Raw genomic sequence first — 20196 nt, 5'->3', positions numbered from 1 at the left:
AAAGTAACAAGTTGGATGACTTTTAAAGGGGACGGTATTATAAAAAAATTAATGCTTTTGCTACTGTGATATACATTCCTTTAGCTTCATTCAGAGGACCAAAGTTGAAAAAGTTCTGTTTCCTACCACCCTTGCTCCAAACTGACGAGTTGGATTTTTCTCGCATTATGACGTCACAACGTGGAAACTCCTCCTCCTGACAATCCTCGCTCCTCCTACCATACATAAGAATGTGAGTTCCTCCCTGTCTAACTAGCTCACAGGTAAAACAAACATGGCAACAGCACGTTGATATTACAGTTAATATCCTTGCGTTCAGTATATAGATAATCTAGTATATAGATAAACCAAAGAGCACTCACAATCAGTTTCACTTTTAGAAGCCATTATACTACCTCGTATGCCTTCATGGGATGATCTGACGTGTTTATGACCCAATGCGACACAATGGTTGGACAAAACAATGGACTATTGTTTTAAATAGACTGTCTCTGTGACCAGAAGAGGTAGGGAGGACAAGAAAGTGGCATAGCAGCTCATGTGAGTGTTTGAAACAGCTGACTCAGCTGATAGTTGAAAGTGTACTTCCCTACAGCACAGCATGAGCGGTTACAATCAGTTTAATTTTTAATAGCTGGTTTATCACCTTGTATCACTTTTTTGGGATGATCTGACGTGTTTGTGACCAAATGCGACACAGCGGTTGGACAAAACAATGGATGTTGTTGGGGTTCTTAGAACAAATGGAGATGGGTGAAAAACAGCATAATACTGGACCTTTAACTCTTACTAGAGACCTTGAAGCACCTGTGAAGACAATTTGGAATTTAATAGAACTCGATAATATCCAATAAAAGAAACTAGAAAAGCTTTTAATCCATGTGCAATTTCTGTGAAGAAAACGACCAGCAGGAATTGCCAGCAGGATGATGATGGTACTGATATGATGATACTGGCCATTTGCACAGGCATGGTGTTAGGATCCCTTTTGTACAGCGTAGTATACCGTGACATATTAACACTAATACTGTGATATGCAAAGTTTGATGCACGCTACGCTGTGACTGCTGTCGGTAGCCTGTAGCAGGCTGGAGTGTTTGATGTCAACCTGTCTGCTCAGTATTCAGCTCCATGAAATGGGTCACAGCTTCAGACGATCCACCAACTGCTCCTGATTCTCACAGCTCTGCTTGCATCCGCACAGCAGCAGTAAATGACAAACATACTCAACACTCACTAAGCTCACTGCTATGTGCTTGGTGTCAACCACTCTGGCTGCTACCTGGATGGTAGTGATTATCATTTTTTTTCTCATTTATGTATTTGCCTTTTTTTGACAGCAGATTGTCTTGGTGAGTTTGAGTGAGGAATGCTATGCAGCCAAGGTTGTTGTGTAAAAATTGCTGTTCTTCATAACAATACGCTCTGTCTCACAATGATTCCATCCCTTCTTACTTACAGGAAAAAAAATATTGGACTGACTGCTTGTAGAAGCAATAGCAATGTTTTTCTCTTAAACTTTTCCTTGGAGTTTCCTATGTATCAACAACAATCAGTTTTGTTAATGGATGAAAGAGAAAATGACAGCAGCATAATGATTGAGGAATTAAAAGCTGTTTAAATGGTTCAATAGTACTGTATATATAGTAACAAAGTGAATGTGTGAAATGTCGCCCCCTGTGGTCACGGAATTGATTTCTGCTACCTGTTCAGATATAGCACGACTAAGCTGCAAACTTTTGTAAAGCAGCACGTTAGCGACCTGTTGCAGGATGAGCTTTTACCTTTACCAACTGTTCTCAGACCAGAAGTGATGATTTTTGATATAACGGTACCTCATTTGCATCTTAAAATCAAATCCAAGTCCACTGAGTTTTTAACATGATGTTTTAAGTTTGTATTTAGAGATTTTGATCAGAAATAATTTTGACATGGAAGAAATAAGCAATTTGTTCATTTTAAAGTATATATTCTGGATAATAGTGAATACTGCATTTGGATCACTAGCATTGACAATTACTCAAACCAAAGTACTCATACAAGTACAATTCTTGCATCCCTGTCGTTTTCAGTTGAATACTATGTATTCTGTTTTTTTATGTTCATTACCCTCCCATTAGATTTGATAATGAGGGACAAGCAGAACCATGAACTTGATTTTGTTTATTGTGTTTGTCTATTGTGTGTATTATCTGTGTGCATTTTTTTGAGCCCATGTCACCTCTTGCCCCATTATGTAAGGGATATTTTTTTATCTGTATTTGTTTTGCTATTCAGTTTATATAACTGGTTCAAAATTAAGGGGGAAAAAATGTTGGCAGTGGTGGATTAACTGATCCTTTTGATCTTGTGTTCCTGTAGTTGTCAAGTCCCATGACACCATCCCATTCTTCCTGAACAAACATGATGAATGTCTATTATACAGCAGCAAATGGTTAACATTAAAAAGTAACAAACTGTGCCAATCACACATTCACTCATCTAAAGAAACAAGGCTAGGAAAAAATTTTTTATGATGGTGTATCTAAATGGCTTATGTAAAAATGTAAGAGGATAAGAGATGAAGGATTTATTGTGTGTAAATAATGTGAAAGAGAAGGATTTTGGAGAAAACTGGAGTTACAACGACTTTGACTTGGCAGAGTATTTGCACACAAGTTGGCCTTTCATTTTGGAAGAATTTCTTTCTGACTCGAAAGGTTTTGAAAACCTATCAATGTGTTGTTCGTGTTGGTGTGTGCTAAAGCTCTCTCTACTCAGATGAGCAGATTCAAACATTTAGTCATTCTGCAGTTTCCCAATCCAAGCATAGCAACTATGACTTCATGTTGGTCTCTGGGGTGATTACCGCATTGAAATGCCCGTTTCCTCTGTGTAAAAATATGCAGACTGCATATGCTACTCCTATATAAAAAAAAAAAAAAAAAACACCAAATTTTCAGTCACAAAGTGTTAACTCTGCTTTGTTCTGGACATTTTCTTTGTAGCGCCCTCAGCTCCACTGATGAACATGTGATATGGGCTTTGTGTTTAAAAGCTGTAAATTTTTTGGTGACTCATTACCATGTGAACAAATGTTTTAATCCACTAATCTGTGACATGATTCTCTGTGTAGATTTTGGTTTCGGGAACTTCTTCCAGCCTGGGGAGCCTCTTGCCACGTGGTGTGGCAGCCCACCTTATGCTGCTCCAGAGGTTTTTGAGGGACAGCCGTACGAGGGCCCACAGCTAGACATTTGGGTAAATTTGATAAAATTGATAAATAGAAGACAAATTTAAGTCAATCAATATATTGCCATGGGCAATACATTGCTTTCTATTAATCTTCCTCTATTTTTTTCTATTTGGAACACCTTTTGAAAGAAAAATCAACTTGATTCTTGTCACATGAATTATTTGTTTATTTATAGTCAAAGACTCAAGGTTTGAATTACATACTATCTGCTGGGTTGGCTCCTGTATGATTTAGTGGTGCTTTGGAGCGTAATCTCCAACTGAGTAAACTGTTCTAAGCTAGATTTTTCAGTATTTCTTCATTTTGTAGAAAAAATAAGATGTCATATAAACATCCAAACGTTTCCCTATCCCAGGAGAAGAAGGCAAAATTTGGAGGTCTTTCTCATGGGCCCACAGAATTAGAGGCTAGGGGTGATATTCATTTACCCCATTCCATCTCACTATCTTGTCGGCCTGGGTATAAAAACAGGCAACACTCCATTTCTAATCTATATCCACCATTTTACTTGGGATTTTGTTCAACCTGAAATATCCCAGAATTCATGACCTTAGGTGTAAACGTAAACCTAAAATTAATTTATTAGATACACTGTGACTATACACTGTACACGAGATACACTGTGACAAGTTATTGAATAAATCAAAGAACAATTTGACCAATAACGAGTTTGGGATTTTTTAGTATTTGTGTTTGCCTGTTTTCTCCAGGCAGAGTCAAAACAATTGATGTAGTATTTCTTTGTTGTTTTGCTGCTTTTTTCCTCATCATTTACTCTGTGTTTTGTGTCTTCAGAGTATGGGGGTGGTGCTTTACGTGCTGGTGTGTGGTGCATTGCCCTTTGGTGGGCCTACTCTGCCTGTGCTCCGGCAGAGAGTCCTTGAAGGAAGGTTTCGCATCCCTTACTTCATGACTGAAGGTAAGAAGAAACATTTTTCACACAAGACTACACTGCCCCATCATGTATTAGTATTCTTCTTGTATATAAACGTGTATCCCAGCATCTGCGTGTGTTTAATCTTATTGATTTTTTGAGATGGATGATGAATTAAATAGAAAGATCCCGCTCTTCAGGTTGATGTGCAGCATAGTTGGGAGTTTACTGGCGGACTCTTCTGTAGCTCAAGTTGTTCAGGAGTTTATTTCACAAGCGATGGAGCATTACGCTCATTGCATTATGATCCAGCGGGCTCTTTGATCTGCTAGCATGCGTGCGCATACTACATTTGTGTGTGCATTAGCCACAGCGCTAACAGGCTGCTCCATGAGTCAGGTACGTTCAGCTGTCTCAGTGCGGCCCTGTTGTTTGCGGCTGGTCTCGGATTAAGTCCAGAGTCGTTGCTGTTGTGTAACCCGGGGCAGAGCCAGTGAAACCTTCCAGCTGCTTCTATGTTTGTCTGTTCCTGTTAGAACACGCTGTCTGTGTGGCTGCTTTACTCATAGTCTTGCCCATTCTGTGTCTTTTTTTTGTATCCCATCTGTGCATCTTAAATATCTCCCCTGCAGGGGCTGTGCTGAGAATGAGCAGATTTTTTTTCTTCTTTTACTTCATGACCTTGAAGCAATTAAGACATACTGGGAATGTAGGAGTGTAATGTCATATCGTTTCCAGACGAGCACCCAAACCTGCTTCCCCACCCCCAAATCCAGCCTCTGTTCTCTGAACTGACTGTAAAAGAACAAAGTGTACTGGTTTTCTTTAAAGCATCCCAACTCAATCCATCTTATTTCCTCTTGCTGCTTCTGATGGCCAACACTGCAGTCGACAACACGGCCTCATATTGCATAATCAAATGTTTCCAGTGTGTCCATACACACAGCTAACCTCAAAGAAATGTTGCATGCACTGAACTGCAGAACATGTGCTGTGTAATGTTAAGTTTTTGTATTTTAGTCACACGTGGTTTGAATCGATTTGGATTGCACGCATGAATATTTAATGGCGTGTGCTTGATTCAAGGGTTTGCTTATACTTAATTCAAGTCATGCATGGTCCGTTTTTAACTCTTCTGGTTTAGTAGTGATGTCATGGTGGTGGAATGTGCTGCTGAGGAAAACCATCCAACATTTTTCACAGCTGCTCTTCAAATGAATTTTTAAACATGAAAAAAACCATTGAAGATTTTACTTTCTTGACCAGATTTGATATGTTTTGCTAATTATATTGCTTCAGTCCAATTTAATTTTAAAGAAACCAGAAATAAAGAAGAATGAGAAGACTGCTGAGAGAATTAAAGAAGAAGAGCAAAGTAAACTGAACTACTCATTGATTCCACAGATGAATGCAGAGGCATGTACACAGGTCTTGCAGTAAACAGTCACACGAACAGCGAGTAAATAAATAACCGTGTCACAATTGGTGTGGATCGGCCCGCATTTTCTCGTCCGAGTCCGACCCAACAGTGAAAACCTCATTTTTCTCAATGAAATTACATATTTGTTTGTTTAGTGGTAAGCACCGATTTTATTAACAAGCAACTGTTCATGTCAACATCAGATCAGTGCGCGGGTAACAAGCGAACGTCAAACATAAACAGGCGCAGTGCAGCAAGAGACCTATCGGATCTCTTTACATAATACATGTATCAAAGATGAGAATAATCCACGTTATTGTGCAGAAAAAGAACTGTTTCAAATGTGTATTCCTCTAAAATTGTCCTCTGCTCCATTCTACTTGACCCGCGGATCACAGCTGTCACTGTTGCAGTTAAAGGTGCACTTTTCAGCAGATACATCAGCTGTGGCTGCTGCAGCAGGAAAGGAAGAACGCTGCTCGCAAACAACACTATTGAGTGACTGAACACGACCACTAGTTCTAAATATCTGTCCGAATCCGACCCGCCCGGTGCCGTCGGGTCCCTTCAGGCTTGGGTCAGGTATCCATCCTCTTGTTACAGTATCAGCTGTAAACCGTTGATGCACACCCCCGCGGTGGCTTGGCTGAAGGCTGCAGTTAATCTAACCACCATGGTGTCACTATGGAATCTAATTTTTTGTGGGGTTAGATTTTTTTTTTTTTTTTCTTGCTGTGTAATACAGGCAACAAGCAGCAGTTTAGGAATTCACTGTGCTCAATGATAATGCACAAAATCACCCAGGACTTGTCACGTTATGGAAAACCGGCCTGATCAAAGTGAATTATTGCACCATAAAATGCACCATAACGTCTTGGTGGTTATACCATTGACCACTGCTCCATAACTTTCTGTAGCAGCAAACAGAACTTGGATAACGTTTAGCGCAGTGTTAAACGTGCATTTTAGGCATATGATGCAAGCAGACGTTAGTGGATCAGCAGGGAGCTGAAAGGAATGTGCTGCAGGGGAGTTAATGTTGGCTACCAAGTGCTTGATACCGTTAAGGCTTTCCACCTTTAACTGTTTTAGAAAAGAGGGCATCGAGCCAAACTCTCTGAGAGCCAAATTAACCGTGAATTGAGAGTAAAAGCTTTAACTATTTCTGTGTATTTTTTTAGATGCATATTTTCCTCTCACTATAGATATGAGGTGTAAGACAGGCTTTAGTTCAGGGTCAAGTAGGCTGCCGATGTTTGGTAAGAAAAACCAGCAATTTTAACTTTAGTATACCCTAGTTTGCTCTTGCATGTAAAACTGAATTATACAGTATGTAAGACACAATGACCAAGCAAAAAGTGACACATATCAGTCACTGCAGGATCTCCACTTCAATTTTCTTTGTTTTTTTTTTGTTTGTTCTTGTTTTTGTTTTTTTGGCACATTTTTATTTAATTTGAAGAGATTTTGTGGAATAATTCCAGGAAAATTGCAGGATATTTGAATTTTATTTATTTTATTTTTTTTAACAATTCGCGATTAAAATTTTAAAAAATCTTAAAAATTATCATCACATGACAGGCATGCAGAAATTGTTAGCCCCTGAAAATATTCTGGTGTTTCATTGATTTTTTTTTTTTTAATTTGGAAGGACAAAGATATCCACCACTGAGTTAGTAGAAAATGTGTACTGTGATTATTGCTCTTTCAGTCATTTATACTTTCTCCTTTGGGCAGAATTGGACCCTCTGGGCTGGATTTGGCGCCCGGACTTTGAGTTTGACATATGTACTCTAGAGTCAATGAATCTGAGAAGATGTTGTGGAAATAATACATGAATTTAAAGTTTCAGAGTTTAGAAATTCTGAAATCAGAAAGTCTAACTTGCCAAAAGAACAAGTGAATAGATGTTGGCAGAACGGTAGAAAAAATACAAACAAATTCAATTTTGTTTGTTGAAAACATGTTTTGCTCCCAGTAAGTGGGTAAGTATACCCTGGGGCAGGTATTTGGTATGCATGAAGTTCAATCCTGTAAAGAACCCAACTGCGTTTGACGTCAGACTCATCTAACCTCAAACTGGAGGTGGGGACTGCTTGTTAGGACAGAAAAAAGTATAAAGCAGTGCAGTCATGCTGTTCAGGTGTGACAGCAGGACAAATTATGGACTATTATGAAATGTTTTGGGCTAACTCCCTTTAACTTACGTTATACTAGAAGGACTCAGTGTCAATGAACGTAAGGCACTGCTTTTTTACAATTAATTTTTAAATGTAATGTTCTCCTTAATTTATCATGCTTCCTTCACTTGCAGACTGCGAGCACTTGATACGCAGGATGTTAGTCCTAGACCCATCCAAGCGTCTGTCCGTGGCCCAGATTAAAGAGCACAAGTGGATGGCTATGGACGTCCCAGTACAGAGGCCGGTGTTGTATCAGCAGCCGGTGACTGCTGAAGGCGAGGCAGGTATGGGAGAGTACAGCGAGCAGGTCCTGCGCCTCATGCACAGCCTCGGCATCGACCAGCACAAGACTGTAGAGGTGAGAGCAGAACGCAAGTTCACCTTTATCTATCCATCGGGGGGAGAGGATGCACTTTGGCTAATGAAAAGTTTGAAACCAAATGGAGATCGTTTTGCGTATGCAGCAAAAAAAAAGAAAAACAAAACTCCCGCAATGCAAAACACAAAGAAAAAAAAAACTTACAAATTTGATTCTTTAGTGACATAAATTATACAACATGCGCCTTCTTTAAATTGAGGTGTGGCCTCAGAGTTCACGCATTCCCACCACTTTTTGCAGACATATATTTTTTGAAGCCATACCATAGTTCACTCCTCAAATCCATCTCAAAAATGCAAAAATACTTGTTGATTATTGATTTGATTACAGCCAGGCTTTTTCTGCTGTTTCTCTTTAGTCGATAAGAACATTTTATTCATCTTTATTCTGACACCAGCATTTTTTTCTTACTTAAAATTAGATGCACACATTATATATGTTGAGATAATTCAAAATGCCTTTTGCAGTTTTTCCAACTTCACCACTTCTTTATACAAAATGTCTTTCTTTGGGGAAAAAAAACTAACAAACCGATAAGGAAACACTGGACAAGAGGAAGGATACTAAGATTTGTATTATGCCCTGGTCTAATTTTGGCTTTTCAAGTGGTGTTATATTGAAAAAAAGACGGATTTCACCTCATTTTAAAATGTGTTATTCTGAAGTACGCTAATTGGAGATTGAAAATGTGCTTCACCAATGACCAGTGGTTTAAAACGTCTGTCCTTCTCCAGTCTCTGCAGAACAAAAGCTACAACCACTTTGCTGCTATCTACTACCTGCTGGTGGAGCGGCTCAAGGCCCATCGCTGCAGCTTCCCCGTCGAACAGAGACTTGACGCCCGGCAGCGACGACCCAGCACCATCGCTGAGCAGACAGTCGCCAAGGTAACTGACGGGGCATACGGTCAATCAGCGAAGGCTCTGGCTGATCAAAGCTCTGTTATTCACACCTGCACCAAGCAACAAACAGCCAGCCACCACCCATTAATTTGTTTGTCTTAATGCTGTCGGTTTTCACACAACCTCCTCTTTTCATTGCCTACTCCTTCTTCCTACCAACACTGCGACTTATCTTTAATTTGCCTCGCAATTCATGATCAAAGCCAGCTTTCGTTCAGATAATATCCATCAATGCTGCACCTCTTACTACAAGCTTTCCTTTGTATTCTTACAATTGCAACTATTCTTCTGTTTGTCCTCTCTTTAGTCGACCAGTGGTTCAGCCCAAGTGGGTTTGCTGCCTCAGGGCGTTCGTCTGCTCCGTTCCACTGCTGTGCCCCAAGCTTCCACTGATGCTTTCACCTTTTCTCAGACTGCATGTCCCCTGGAGCAGAATTTCATGGTGGAGGACGTAAATACGCCTAAAGTAGGTCCAACACGAGAACAAAACAGATTGTGCGAGTCACAGACCTGTCTCTGTACACAGGAAACCTTGTTTGTGTCGTATGAGGTTCACTAAAAAAAGAACATGATACCCTGGCTTACTCACATGGTGAGTGTGTATGTGTGTGCATGCACACGTCTATGCTTATAGTTGTGTGCGTGTGTGTGTGTGTGTCAGACTGCTCTGAGGTTTTGTCAACCTGCCAGAATGCAGCTGACTTCGCTTATGTAAGCACTCAGACACTGCTCTCATCAGACTGGACAGATTCCTGTCCTGGAAGGTTCCTGAACTCACTCACACACACACACACACACACACAGCATGTACATGCACACAGTTTGATTAAGTACTATAGACACAATCATTTTGAGGATGCATTTACCACCCTTTTGCAATCTAATATCTTTACCCAGTTTGACATTTTAAGTTCAGAGAGTGAAGGAATATGAATAAGACACTTTGATGCAGTGTTATTTCTCTAGTTTTTTTTTTGTTTTTTTTCCAAAATCCCACTTTCTCTCCTGGCTCTAATAAAGAATTATTTGTAGTGTAGTGTGCGTGTGTGCATGCATGAGTTTGTGAGTCAGGGTGTGTGTGTGTTATCTGTGTGAATGGTTTTGTTATATAAGAGGTCCGATGATGATGATGATGATGATGATGATGTGACCTAATACTGCGCTGAGTGAACACACATGGAAAGGAAGCTGCTGTGGGGCTGAGTGATCTCCCTGTCCACATTTCCTAAGCCTCAGCCAACAACACATTTTTTTTTTTTTTTTTTTTTTTTTTGTTACCTTTGGCTTTCTTTGTCCTCTCTTTTTTTTTTTACTTGTTTGTGTTTTTCATTTTGATTTTTTTTTACCCTCCCTTTTTAAAACTCATTCCTCAAATCCCTTATTTTTCTGTGTTGAGTAGCAGCACTCCTACTCCAGTAAGCTGCAGGAAACCAATTGGCTGCAGCAAGTTGCACAGGCTTTGAGGCCACTGCGTTCAGTCATGCAGATGATGTATGTGTAACACAACAGCGCTCCCTGCCTGACCCCACATTCCTTCATTCACACCCTTCACCTCTGCAGATCTCCCACTTACACACCCGCCCAATATTGGACCAACTGGGCTAGAATAAGGCAGTGGTTCCCAACATTTTATGTCCCATGTACCCCGACAAGCAATACAGGTGTAACCCCCACTTCAGGTGATAAGTTCCTCCTCCATAATTCCAGATGCTGTTTCATTTGTAAGTAACAGTTTCATTTATTCAGACAACTTTTTTTCAGGAAATTTACTTTGATCTCCTGACATATTTCAACTGTAAACTACTGTACATGTCTTCTTCAGAAAAAAGTTCTCTGTGAATAGATGAAACACTAACATTTTATCCAAAAAGGAGACAAAAATAACTTGCTGGAATTGTTTCATTTGTGTATCCGTGAGCTCTCCTGAACTCCTTCCTGTGTCTCAAACGTCGGTTTTCTACAAACTCAAATACTAAGTGCATTTAAATAACTACCAATGCAAATTTCATGTGATAAATCCAATACTGTCTTCTTTGTGAAATATAGCTAACTAATTATTCTCCTAATGCCAGAAGTGTAATTAAATGGCCTCGACGACATAAAGTTATCCAGTTTGAATAAATTATAAGAAAGTACAGTATTATATTGAGCAATTATTGTTTGTGTATGGTAAATTTGTCCAAAAAACAGCTTAAAAAGGAACTAGGAACATTTTCCGATTATTTTTAAGTTGATTGATAAATGTTTCCGAGTACCCTCTGCAATGTGCTCCTGTACCCCCAGGGGTACCCGTACCCTTTGTTGGGAATCACTGTTAAATGGGACAAAAGAACATAAAGTAACTAAATGATAAATATTTTTGCATCTGATCAGAATTGGATAATTCTTAATTTGCAGATTGTTTATGTTAAAAGGACAGCTGTCTTTGGAGACCATTTGTTCTTTAACACTCACTGCTATAACCATCCACTCCTCCAGGTTAATGGCTGCCTGCTGGACCCCCTTCCTCCCTCAACTGTCCTCCGTAAGTCCTCCACCTCGTCACCTAGCAACATGATGGAAACATCGATTGACGAGGGCATAGAGACTGAAGAACCTGACGTGGAGGAGGATCCAGCTCACCTGCTCTCAGCCTATCAGACGGCTCGCTTCGGTCAACGACGACACACCCTCTCTGAAGTCACCAATCAGCCGGGACCCTCAAACCAAGGTGTGATACACACACCTAATGACAAAATAGGTGTTTCAGGAATAATGGCTTTAATAGTGGATGTGAATTTTACCTCGCAGGTAAATTATTCGCTCTTGGCCACAACCCCTCCACAGGCAGCGTAGACTCAGACATGGGCTACGATATAGGTTCCATGCACAGTGACCTCAGTCTGCTGGAGGACCCCCCTTCTCTCAGTGACGTGGTCCCATCCAACAACCCCGCACCTTTCCTCACACCTCGTCCTGCCAACCCAGCAATGGTCGGCCTGACGTCTCAGCACAGGGAGACGCACAACCGCTCCCCCATCAGCTTCAGAGAAGGACGTCGTGCCTCTGACACCTCCCTCACCCAAGGTCAGACTCAAGGTTACTGACATAATTTGTGGATTTGCTCACACTTGGTGAAATAGTTGTTTGTGTGCACAGGGCCATTCTGCCAAATTATGTTACACAGCTTTATATTTGTACTGAAGGTTTATGACGGAGGTTCCCAACCTTTCTCGGGTCGTGACCCCATTTTGATATCACAAATGTCCGGTGACTCCAGAGACGTTTTTTTTTTTGTTTATTAAAATGTGTTACAAATACAGAGTAGGTGAGATTAGTGCACAAATAGACAAGTGCACAACAGACATTTTTAAACTGCATTTTATTTGAACAGTATTTATATTTGAGAAAGTGAAAATGTAGGATACAGTTATTTGATGTTTATTGTGTGATGTGTATTTTAAAAGGAATAATAATTCAAAACATTTTAAAATGTAATTTTAATCGTTTTTTACCTAAAGTTTTTTGTTTATTTTACCAATTACTAGACTCCATTTTAATTCCCGTCGACCCCAAGGTTGAAAAATCTATTTATTTTCTTCACAAAATATATTTTTTTTTATACATCCATGTTACCAACTTTGATTATCAAAGCTACTTAGCTCCCATTCACATTTTTTGCTGAGTAATGTGTTTATGAACTACTTTGACATATTTTACCTGTTTAGTTCAGTCATAGATATACCAATTTTTAGTATTAACGTGTAGTGTTCACTCCTACCTTGCATTTTACAACAAGCTGCATTTGCCGTTCAAAGAGACCTACCTGTCTGTCTGTCTGTCTGTCTGTCTATGATCGAATATGTGTGTTGCCTTCAGTGTCTTGACAACAGCAGTAGCACAGGAAATGGGGATTACGATAGAGCGTGAGAGTGTCAAACTTAAGGCCTGGGGGCCAAATCCAGCCCTTTAGAGCATCAAATTTGGACCGGTCGAGAAAATAAAAAAGTTTTTATTAGTTCATTTAGTTTTGTACATTAATAAATGTTTGTGCAGCAGACAAAGAAGTCCATCTGCCTCAAATTTTACTTCCTCAAATGTCAGTGTGCTTGTGCGCACTGACGTCTCCACATTCAACGAGCAAAATGCTTATTTAAACTGGGGCAATCTGCACCAGTTCTGCTCATGCACTAATGATTGCTGCAATCTTTGTGAATTCCGTGCAGCAGGTGAGGAAACTGCGTCACTAAAGGATTTAGGGAAGCAACTGAATTATTACCCTGTATTTCAGGTCTTTGTCAATCCAGCCCTGAGTGTTGTAGACGTGTGCTCCTGCTGGGCTGTTACACGAGACAGTCTAACGCCATCCTTTGTTCGTGCACCTTTTTAGACACAATGAGGACACTTTTGTAACAATCGCCATCTGAAGCGGATAAGGTTGAGAAAAGTGAAACATTTTGAAAGCGCTCAGCGGTCATGTAGACATTGTCTGGTAAATGTCATATTTGACTCCTCTCATTAGGCTCAGTCTTGTTGAGCTGCTGTGAAATCTGTGCACCGAGCGGCTTTGTGTTGAGGCTCAGATTCAAAGAGATGAGATGCTACAGCTGCTTTCTGACAGCTCCTCCACACACGCTCGCATATCGCATATAATATGCATGTGCTCCACTTCCTGATAAACCTACTTCTAATTTTCTCCTGCCTTATTTTTCCTCTCACCTTTTTTTAAACTTATTTCTTCACTCCTCCTTCCCTCTGACGAACAGAGTGATGCATATGATTCACCCTGTGAATCACAGATATTTGCAGCTTTCTGCCCATATATACGTATATACACTGGAAACGCTGTATTAAAGAACATCCTCCATTACTCATAAACATTAGTCAAACCAAACTTATTAACTTATTATTAAAATCTGTCCACAGTTTGCTGCGCTGTCTGTTGTTTACAGCTATTTATTACTTTTTTCTTTGGAGAGAGTTGGATCTGTGAACTGTTTTGCGTCAGACTGCTGAAACAGGTTTTAAATAACTCCCACCATTGCATTGAGTCAAGTCCAATAGTGTTCAGCCACCGCTCGTCACCACTGGATGGGACTTCATCATCAGAGCTCCTCATTCTGGCACAAACACGCGGCTCTTCTGTGACATGTGCACACACACACACACACCCACTGCTGCTCATGACGTGCATCCATTCACATTGTCAGGAGGCAATGAGAAGTGTTAACAGATCAATCAGCTCTGTGAGCGTCACTGAGGATTATTCCTGACTCCAAGAGTGAAGAACGGGGGTTTGGCGTTATGGAAGCCAAAGAGATTGTTTTATTTTTTTCCCAGCTTTAATAATCAATACTGACCCTGCTTCTTTGTGCTTTCAGGTCTGGTTGCCTTTCGGCAACACCTGCAGAACTTAGCAAGGACCAAAGGCATCCTGGAGCTTAACAAAGTCCAGATGCTGGTGGAGCAGATGGGCTCCGGGGAAGGGGCCGCCATGGGCCCCCTGAGACCACAGCACCACTTGCACAATCTCCTGGAGGTTAGACCGACTGCATAATCACACAAAAACACACACATTCTTTCAGGCTTTGCCCTTGCCAAACCCCTCCGGTCCTTCCACTGTCCTGACCCCGTGTTACCCAGCGAGGGGAAAAAAAAGTGGCACCCATGCTGTTGTGTAACTGCACCGGAGTCAGCCAACTGTGGCTTGCTCACTGTCTCCCGTCCCCCAGGGGCCTGGAGCAACGGTCAAAATGAATGCAACCATTGTTGAACTTAGTCAGACTTAGTCATAGTGCTGACTGGAACTGTAATTACACAAGAGCACAGTTCTAATTGTGCACAAACATACACATTAATAACAACAATTTTGACAAAGATTGAAGTTTCTAATGCCATAAATCACAATGAAAGCAGAGCAGCTTCTCTTCTCTCACATCGCACTAAAGCATCGCTGTGTTGGTGGCGATGCTTGGAGCCCTCATCCCTTTAGTTTGCTCTCATTTCATGTAAAGTATAGTCTGTGCTGTGTGGTGTGTGTCATTTAGAGAGAGCCTTTGGTTTGATACATCAGCACTAAAGAATTTGGGTACGAGATGGCTGCGATATTTCAGTTAGACGACACAACGTAGCATCAGTGTTTGTGTGTGTGTAAACATCCCTTGTTTAGTAATGTCTTGTGTTTTTGATTGAAGGGTGAGGCATGCAAACAGGAGGGCATAGCTTTATACCAGGGCGTGTCTCAGCCACCTCTCCTCAGCCGCAGACAGAGCTTGGAGACACAGTACCTCACTCACAGACTGCAGGTACAAAACCATCATCATGACCAGTGGGTTCATCACCATCAGGCTTGAATTGCTGTCATAGAAGGGGCTAAAGTTTAAAAGTCGATGGCTAGCAGTCATTAGTCTCGCTCTCTCTTGTGCCCAGAAGGCTAACGCGTTGGCTAACAGTCCTGCTAGCTGCCAACTTTACTGTAAAGAGACGCCACGAAGTTTAGAGCAACAGCTGCAGGAGCACAGGTAAAACCATGCTGCACATTTCTGCTTCTTTTCCATTGTTTGCAATGTGTTTTTCTATTTTATGTTCACTTTGCTTTGGCATCTTCTTTTAGGCCGAGAGGCAGTTTGTATTACTGGTAGTTCACCATTAAAACAGAAGTAGTCCTCACTCAGCTTTGAAACATGACAAATCTTTGTTTCATGTTGCTTATATTCATTCAGCTTTTTGTTCATTTTGTAATTTTTTGACACGGTAAACATAATGAAAGGAGCACAACAAGAGGAAAGTCCGTTTATATGATTAGTGTTATTTTGTGTTAAGTGTTTTCTCTTCTTAACTGGTGTATTATTGTGCAGTCCGTCTCTACAGATGAATAACGTGCAGGGTTTTGTTCTCTTCTGTTGACATGTTCTAAGCGGACACTGGTTTCCCCACAGACTGAACCAGAAGAGGATGTACCTGCAGCAGTCCCAGGGAGTGGGACTACCGGTCTACTTCAACCAGATGCAGATAGCTGAAGGATCCTACCCCACAGGGAGCCCCACCCTCGACCCCACGGTGTCCCCGGTTTCCCCACAGGGCCCCCACCAGTCTCCGCTCCCCCTACAGGCCAACCCCCCGGCCCCGCCCACCTTCAGCAGCCTGAGCCCTCTGATGGAGCCGGGCGAGGCCCTGCTATACGACCCCTACATGACCCATCAGCACTACAGCCAACATCTGCCCCCCCCATTGCTCCACCCACACCTGCACCACCCTCAGCTTCATGACACATCGGCCACCAGCCTGGGCTTTAGTTACCACACGGGCTGCGAGCAGCAGGCTTTAGAACCCTCCACAGAGCAGTACCACTTCGCACTTGACCCGGCCCCTTTAATGCTGCCCCATGCTGGGGAAGCTGTGGGCGACGTGTTGGCCGGTTCTGATGGCTCCATCCTGGACAGTGAGATGATGGAGACAGTGGACTCGCAGCACGGCTTTGTACTGGTTAACTGAAGCTGTTGCAGACTCCATAGAAAACAGTATTAAGCAATGTAATCGTACACAACACCAAGCTGAGAGAACTGAGTTGAAAGCAGGGTTACGCGTAGCAACGAGGAAGGAAGTGTTCACTTTGTACAACTAACACAAACTCTGATTGTGATGAAGCTCAAACTTTATCAACCAAATCCCTTCCTTAGTCTACCTCCCTTCTCTTCTGTTTTAGTGCTCAACCAACTCGTGCGGCCGCGCTGTCTCACTGGGGGTGGATTGTGCACGTCCATCGAGTTCGTTTGCACTCAGCGTTTAAGCCACAATAGTTTCAGAAGTGATATGATGCTTTTTTTTGAATATCTGGAATAGGACACCATTGACCACAACAGACTGTGTCTCCACACAGTGAGAGGTTCATCGTCATGATTCCAGGTGTTAAGGATTAAAAGACCCTCATTTATCAGGATACAAAGTGTTAACAGAGCAACAGGTCGCCTTCATATCTCCACAGGATGCTAACCATGCTACATTTGTGCTACAACCAGCTATAAACTCATCATTACAAAAATGACAAAGAAGAAAAAAAATATAGCCTTCACCCAGGGTTGGGGTCGATTACATTTTTCAATTACAATTAAGTCTTCAAGTATCTATGTTCAATTTTAATTACTATTACCGGTAATACAATTAATATTTTCAATTACAATTATGTTCTCAATTACTAAAGTACAATTAAAAACTATTACTGAGCATTTAATAAATACGCCCATAAAATGTGACCTTCCTCTTGTGTTAGCTTTCTGTTAGCATCTCTTATGATAATGGGTCAGTTTGACCCATATTTTAAATCAGCTGTAAAATACACAAAAAAATATAATCTATCATCCAATTTAGTTTATCTATTGGCCATTTTGTTAGGCTTCCTTATCCGGGAAAACATTGGTATTTATTATTTTTTAATGTGGGCGTCTTAGCCTTTTTTCTGTCAGTATTTTCCTAGATTTTTTATTTTCAAAAGGTAAAATGATCTGAAGATAACCGACAGGTAGTGGGATAAGTTGATATGAAACATATTTTAATAATTAACTACATATGTGTGTATCATGGTTCCACAGGTTTGCATTTATTTAAATTGTAATTGACAGTCAGTTATCTGAACTCAGTTACAATTACAACAACAACAGATTTTTGTCAATTACAATCACAATTATAATTATGTGATAATTGTGATTATCAATTGCGCAATTACAATTATATTTGACCCCAACCCTTTCTTCACCATAGTCTTTTCTATCTCCCAACTACTGATACTAATTGTCCATCACACTACAGAGCTGGACAGCGCTGAAGATAATCTTGTAATTGTAATTGAAGTTGTAATGTGACTCCTACATATTTCTGATAAATGAGGGCCAAACGTAACCACCACGAAGGGTCGATATTTCTCTTCCTCTATGGCAATAATGAAGCAATATTAATCCCTGAAGTCAATTGTGAATGAAAAGCTCCCCTGCAGAGTCGGCTCTGATTGGTTCCCAGGGAGCTCGGAGTCGTCAGCAGTGACATCACTTGAGCTGATGATGTAACCAGGGGATAATCTCACTCTTTTTCTTTCTCTCTCTTCCTCTCACTTTTATTCCCTCATTTCCTCCCTTAGGGTTCAGGGATTAGCGCAGAGACCGTTGTGTGGATTATACTGTGCAAAAGTTCAACAAAACAGTAAAGAACTCATAGTTTCCACATCGTTCTCCAGTCCTGCTCCGTACACTTGCACAATGTTTTTTTTTAGGTACTTATTGTGCTGTTTGAATGTTAAAGAGTTTTAAAACTGCAGGATGCTTCAAAGATGAGAAACAACATGTGGAACTTCTGCACAGTACAGTGCTCACTCTGTGCCATTTCTGTTCATTTGCACAACTGAGCGTTCACTTTCTACTTGGTTCAACCTCGTAACGTAACTGCCTCTCTCATATTGTCTGTTGTTTTTTTTAGTCAACAGATGTAGCAGAAGTAGAATTCTGTGGATGTTTAAACTTGGCCTAAATCTGAATTATGCTTAATGGCTATCTAATGATAGTCCCAGGTTGCCCAGTTTCTGCTTGTCATCTGCATTCCTTCACTAAATTGAAGCTTAAAAATTTAACTTGTACATGCTGTTCTTCACTCTCACTACATGAATTCAGCCCAGACTTCTTCTTCATAGGGTTTCCTCTCAGTGCAGATGTAGCTTCTCAAGCTCTGGTTTACATCCTCGAAGCATCACTCACGCCTCTGTGCTGAAACAACCCCCCCGGTCAAGATTTCCCTGCATTTCTTTGAAAAATGTGTTTTTTTTCCTCTCTGATGATGAGGCTGCTGGGAGATGAAGGCCAGCAGATCAGATCAGTCACCTGACACTGGATTTCCACTGCTGGTTCTCCTCCACCGCTCTGCCTGTGACCCACAGCCAGTCAGCAGCAGCAGAGACTTTTAGTTGTTGTTTCTTTTTAATTAGCAGCACTCAGACTGTGTTTGAACTACTTGAAGCACACATGATGCGTATCTTCTGAAAGAGGAGGATTTAAAACAGATGTTGAGTGATGAATGTGTGAGGGTGGAGGTGTGATCAGCGCACTGGGCGACCATCAGTAGGTTGAGCTGCACACGTGACCACATTTGATTGATTAGGAGCGTCTTAGAATGTGGACCAACTGTGGTTGCAGCTCTGTGTCCAAATCAAAGGGAAAATCCACCTGAAGACACTTTCACTCACTTCATTAAACCTCCCATCAGTGGATTTATCACTAAATTATCAATTGGTATTAACGACGTGATAATAGGAATAATGAGCGTCTGTTAGTAATTAGTTACTCCTGTTTGCACTGTCGGCACATTTTGATGTCAAAGCTGAATTTGATTTAGTTTTAGTCAAAATGTATTCATCATGACTATTTCAGTTAAAGTCTTGATTCCAGTAAGTTAATTTTGTCTTCTTTGTGGAAATATATGTTAAGCTTTCTGTAGACGAGGTTTTACAGGAAATTCTGTTTTGCACGTAAGCCTCACAGCAAGAAGGTCCTGGGTTCAAGCCCTGGGGTGGACACTTGGGTCCCTTCTGTGCAGAGTTTGCCTGTTCTCCCCGTGCTGTGTGGGTTTTCTCCGTTTGCACCATCTTCCTTCCATAATCCAAAAACTTGACTGAAAAACAACAAGTGGGTCAGAAAACGGATGGATGGATGTTTTGACTGTCAACTGCTAGTCTTCCTCAGATATGATGTGTCGCTAGTTCTCTCATAAGGAAAGCATCAAAGCGTTTTCTGATGGCTTAGGGATACATGAAAGCCATCAGAAAACGCTTGGATGCTTTTCGTATGAGAGAACTTGTAGGGACACATCAAGGCATATCACCTCTGAGGAAGACTGGCAGTTGACAGTCGAAATATGTCACGCGATAAAACATTTCCTGGAAAACCTTGTCTGAATAAACGAAACCTTAACATATAGTTATAGTCTTGTATTAGTCAAATTAATGACCTCATGCTGTATATTTTAGTCGACGCTATCGTTAATAGATTTAGTCGACTAAAAACCTTAAGAGTTCATTCAGTTTTGAAAATTCAATTCCAATTACAACAATAAGTCATCTCATCACAAAATATAAAATTGTTAAGAAAAAAATGTGCAAGTCCACATGCTCACAATCTGCTTACTATTGACTGATTTTGTCCCGCCTTCCACACATCAAAATTAGTTTTGATTGGTTACATTTAAA

General features: G+C 40.9%; 1 protein-coding gene across 8 annotated transcripts in view; it reads left to right on the top strand.

Moving 5' to 3' along the window:
* The window catches only part of sik2b (salt-inducible kinase 2b), a 49453-nt gene extending 32107 nt beyond the window's left edge, over positions 1-17346 (top strand). The window contains exons 5-15 of one of the 8 annotated variants that reach the window (XM_028464009.1): positions 3116-3240; positions 4031-4154; positions 7844-8070; positions 8826-8978; positions 9301-9459; positions 11472-11703; positions 11784-12059; positions 14354-14511; positions 15167-15277; positions 15405-15493; positions 15911-17346. In XM_028464009.1, coding sequence (XP_028319810.1) covers positions 3116-3240; positions 4031-4154; positions 7844-8070; positions 8826-8978; positions 9301-9459; positions 11472-11703; positions 11784-12059; positions 14354-14511; positions 15167-15277; positions 15405-15493; positions 15911-16466 — 2210 coding nt within the window. In that variant the 3' untranslated portion in view covers positions 16467-17346. Of the gene's footprint in view, positions 1-3115; positions 3241-4030; positions 4155-7843; positions 8071-8825; positions 8979-9300; positions 9460-11471; positions 11704-11783; positions 12060-14353; positions 14512-15166; positions 15278-15401; positions 15494-15877 lie in introns of all 8 variants that reach the window. The other 7 variants (XM_028464006.1, XM_028464004.1, XM_028464007.1 and 4 more) reach the window with 7 other exon arrangements.
* The last annotated feature ends 2850 nt before the right edge of the window (positions 17347-20196 follow it).

Source organism: Gouania willdenowi, chromosome 13, assembly GCF_900634775.1.
Source record: "Gouania willdenowi chromosome 13, fGouWil2.1, whole genome shotgun sequence".
Classification (NCBI taxonomy): Eukaryota; Metazoa; Chordata; class Actinopteri; order Blenniiformes; family Gobiesocidae; genus Gouania; species Gouania willdenowi.
The sequence above is the reverse complement of the archived record's forward strand: the minus strand, read 5'-3'. Positions and strand labels throughout refer to the sequence as shown.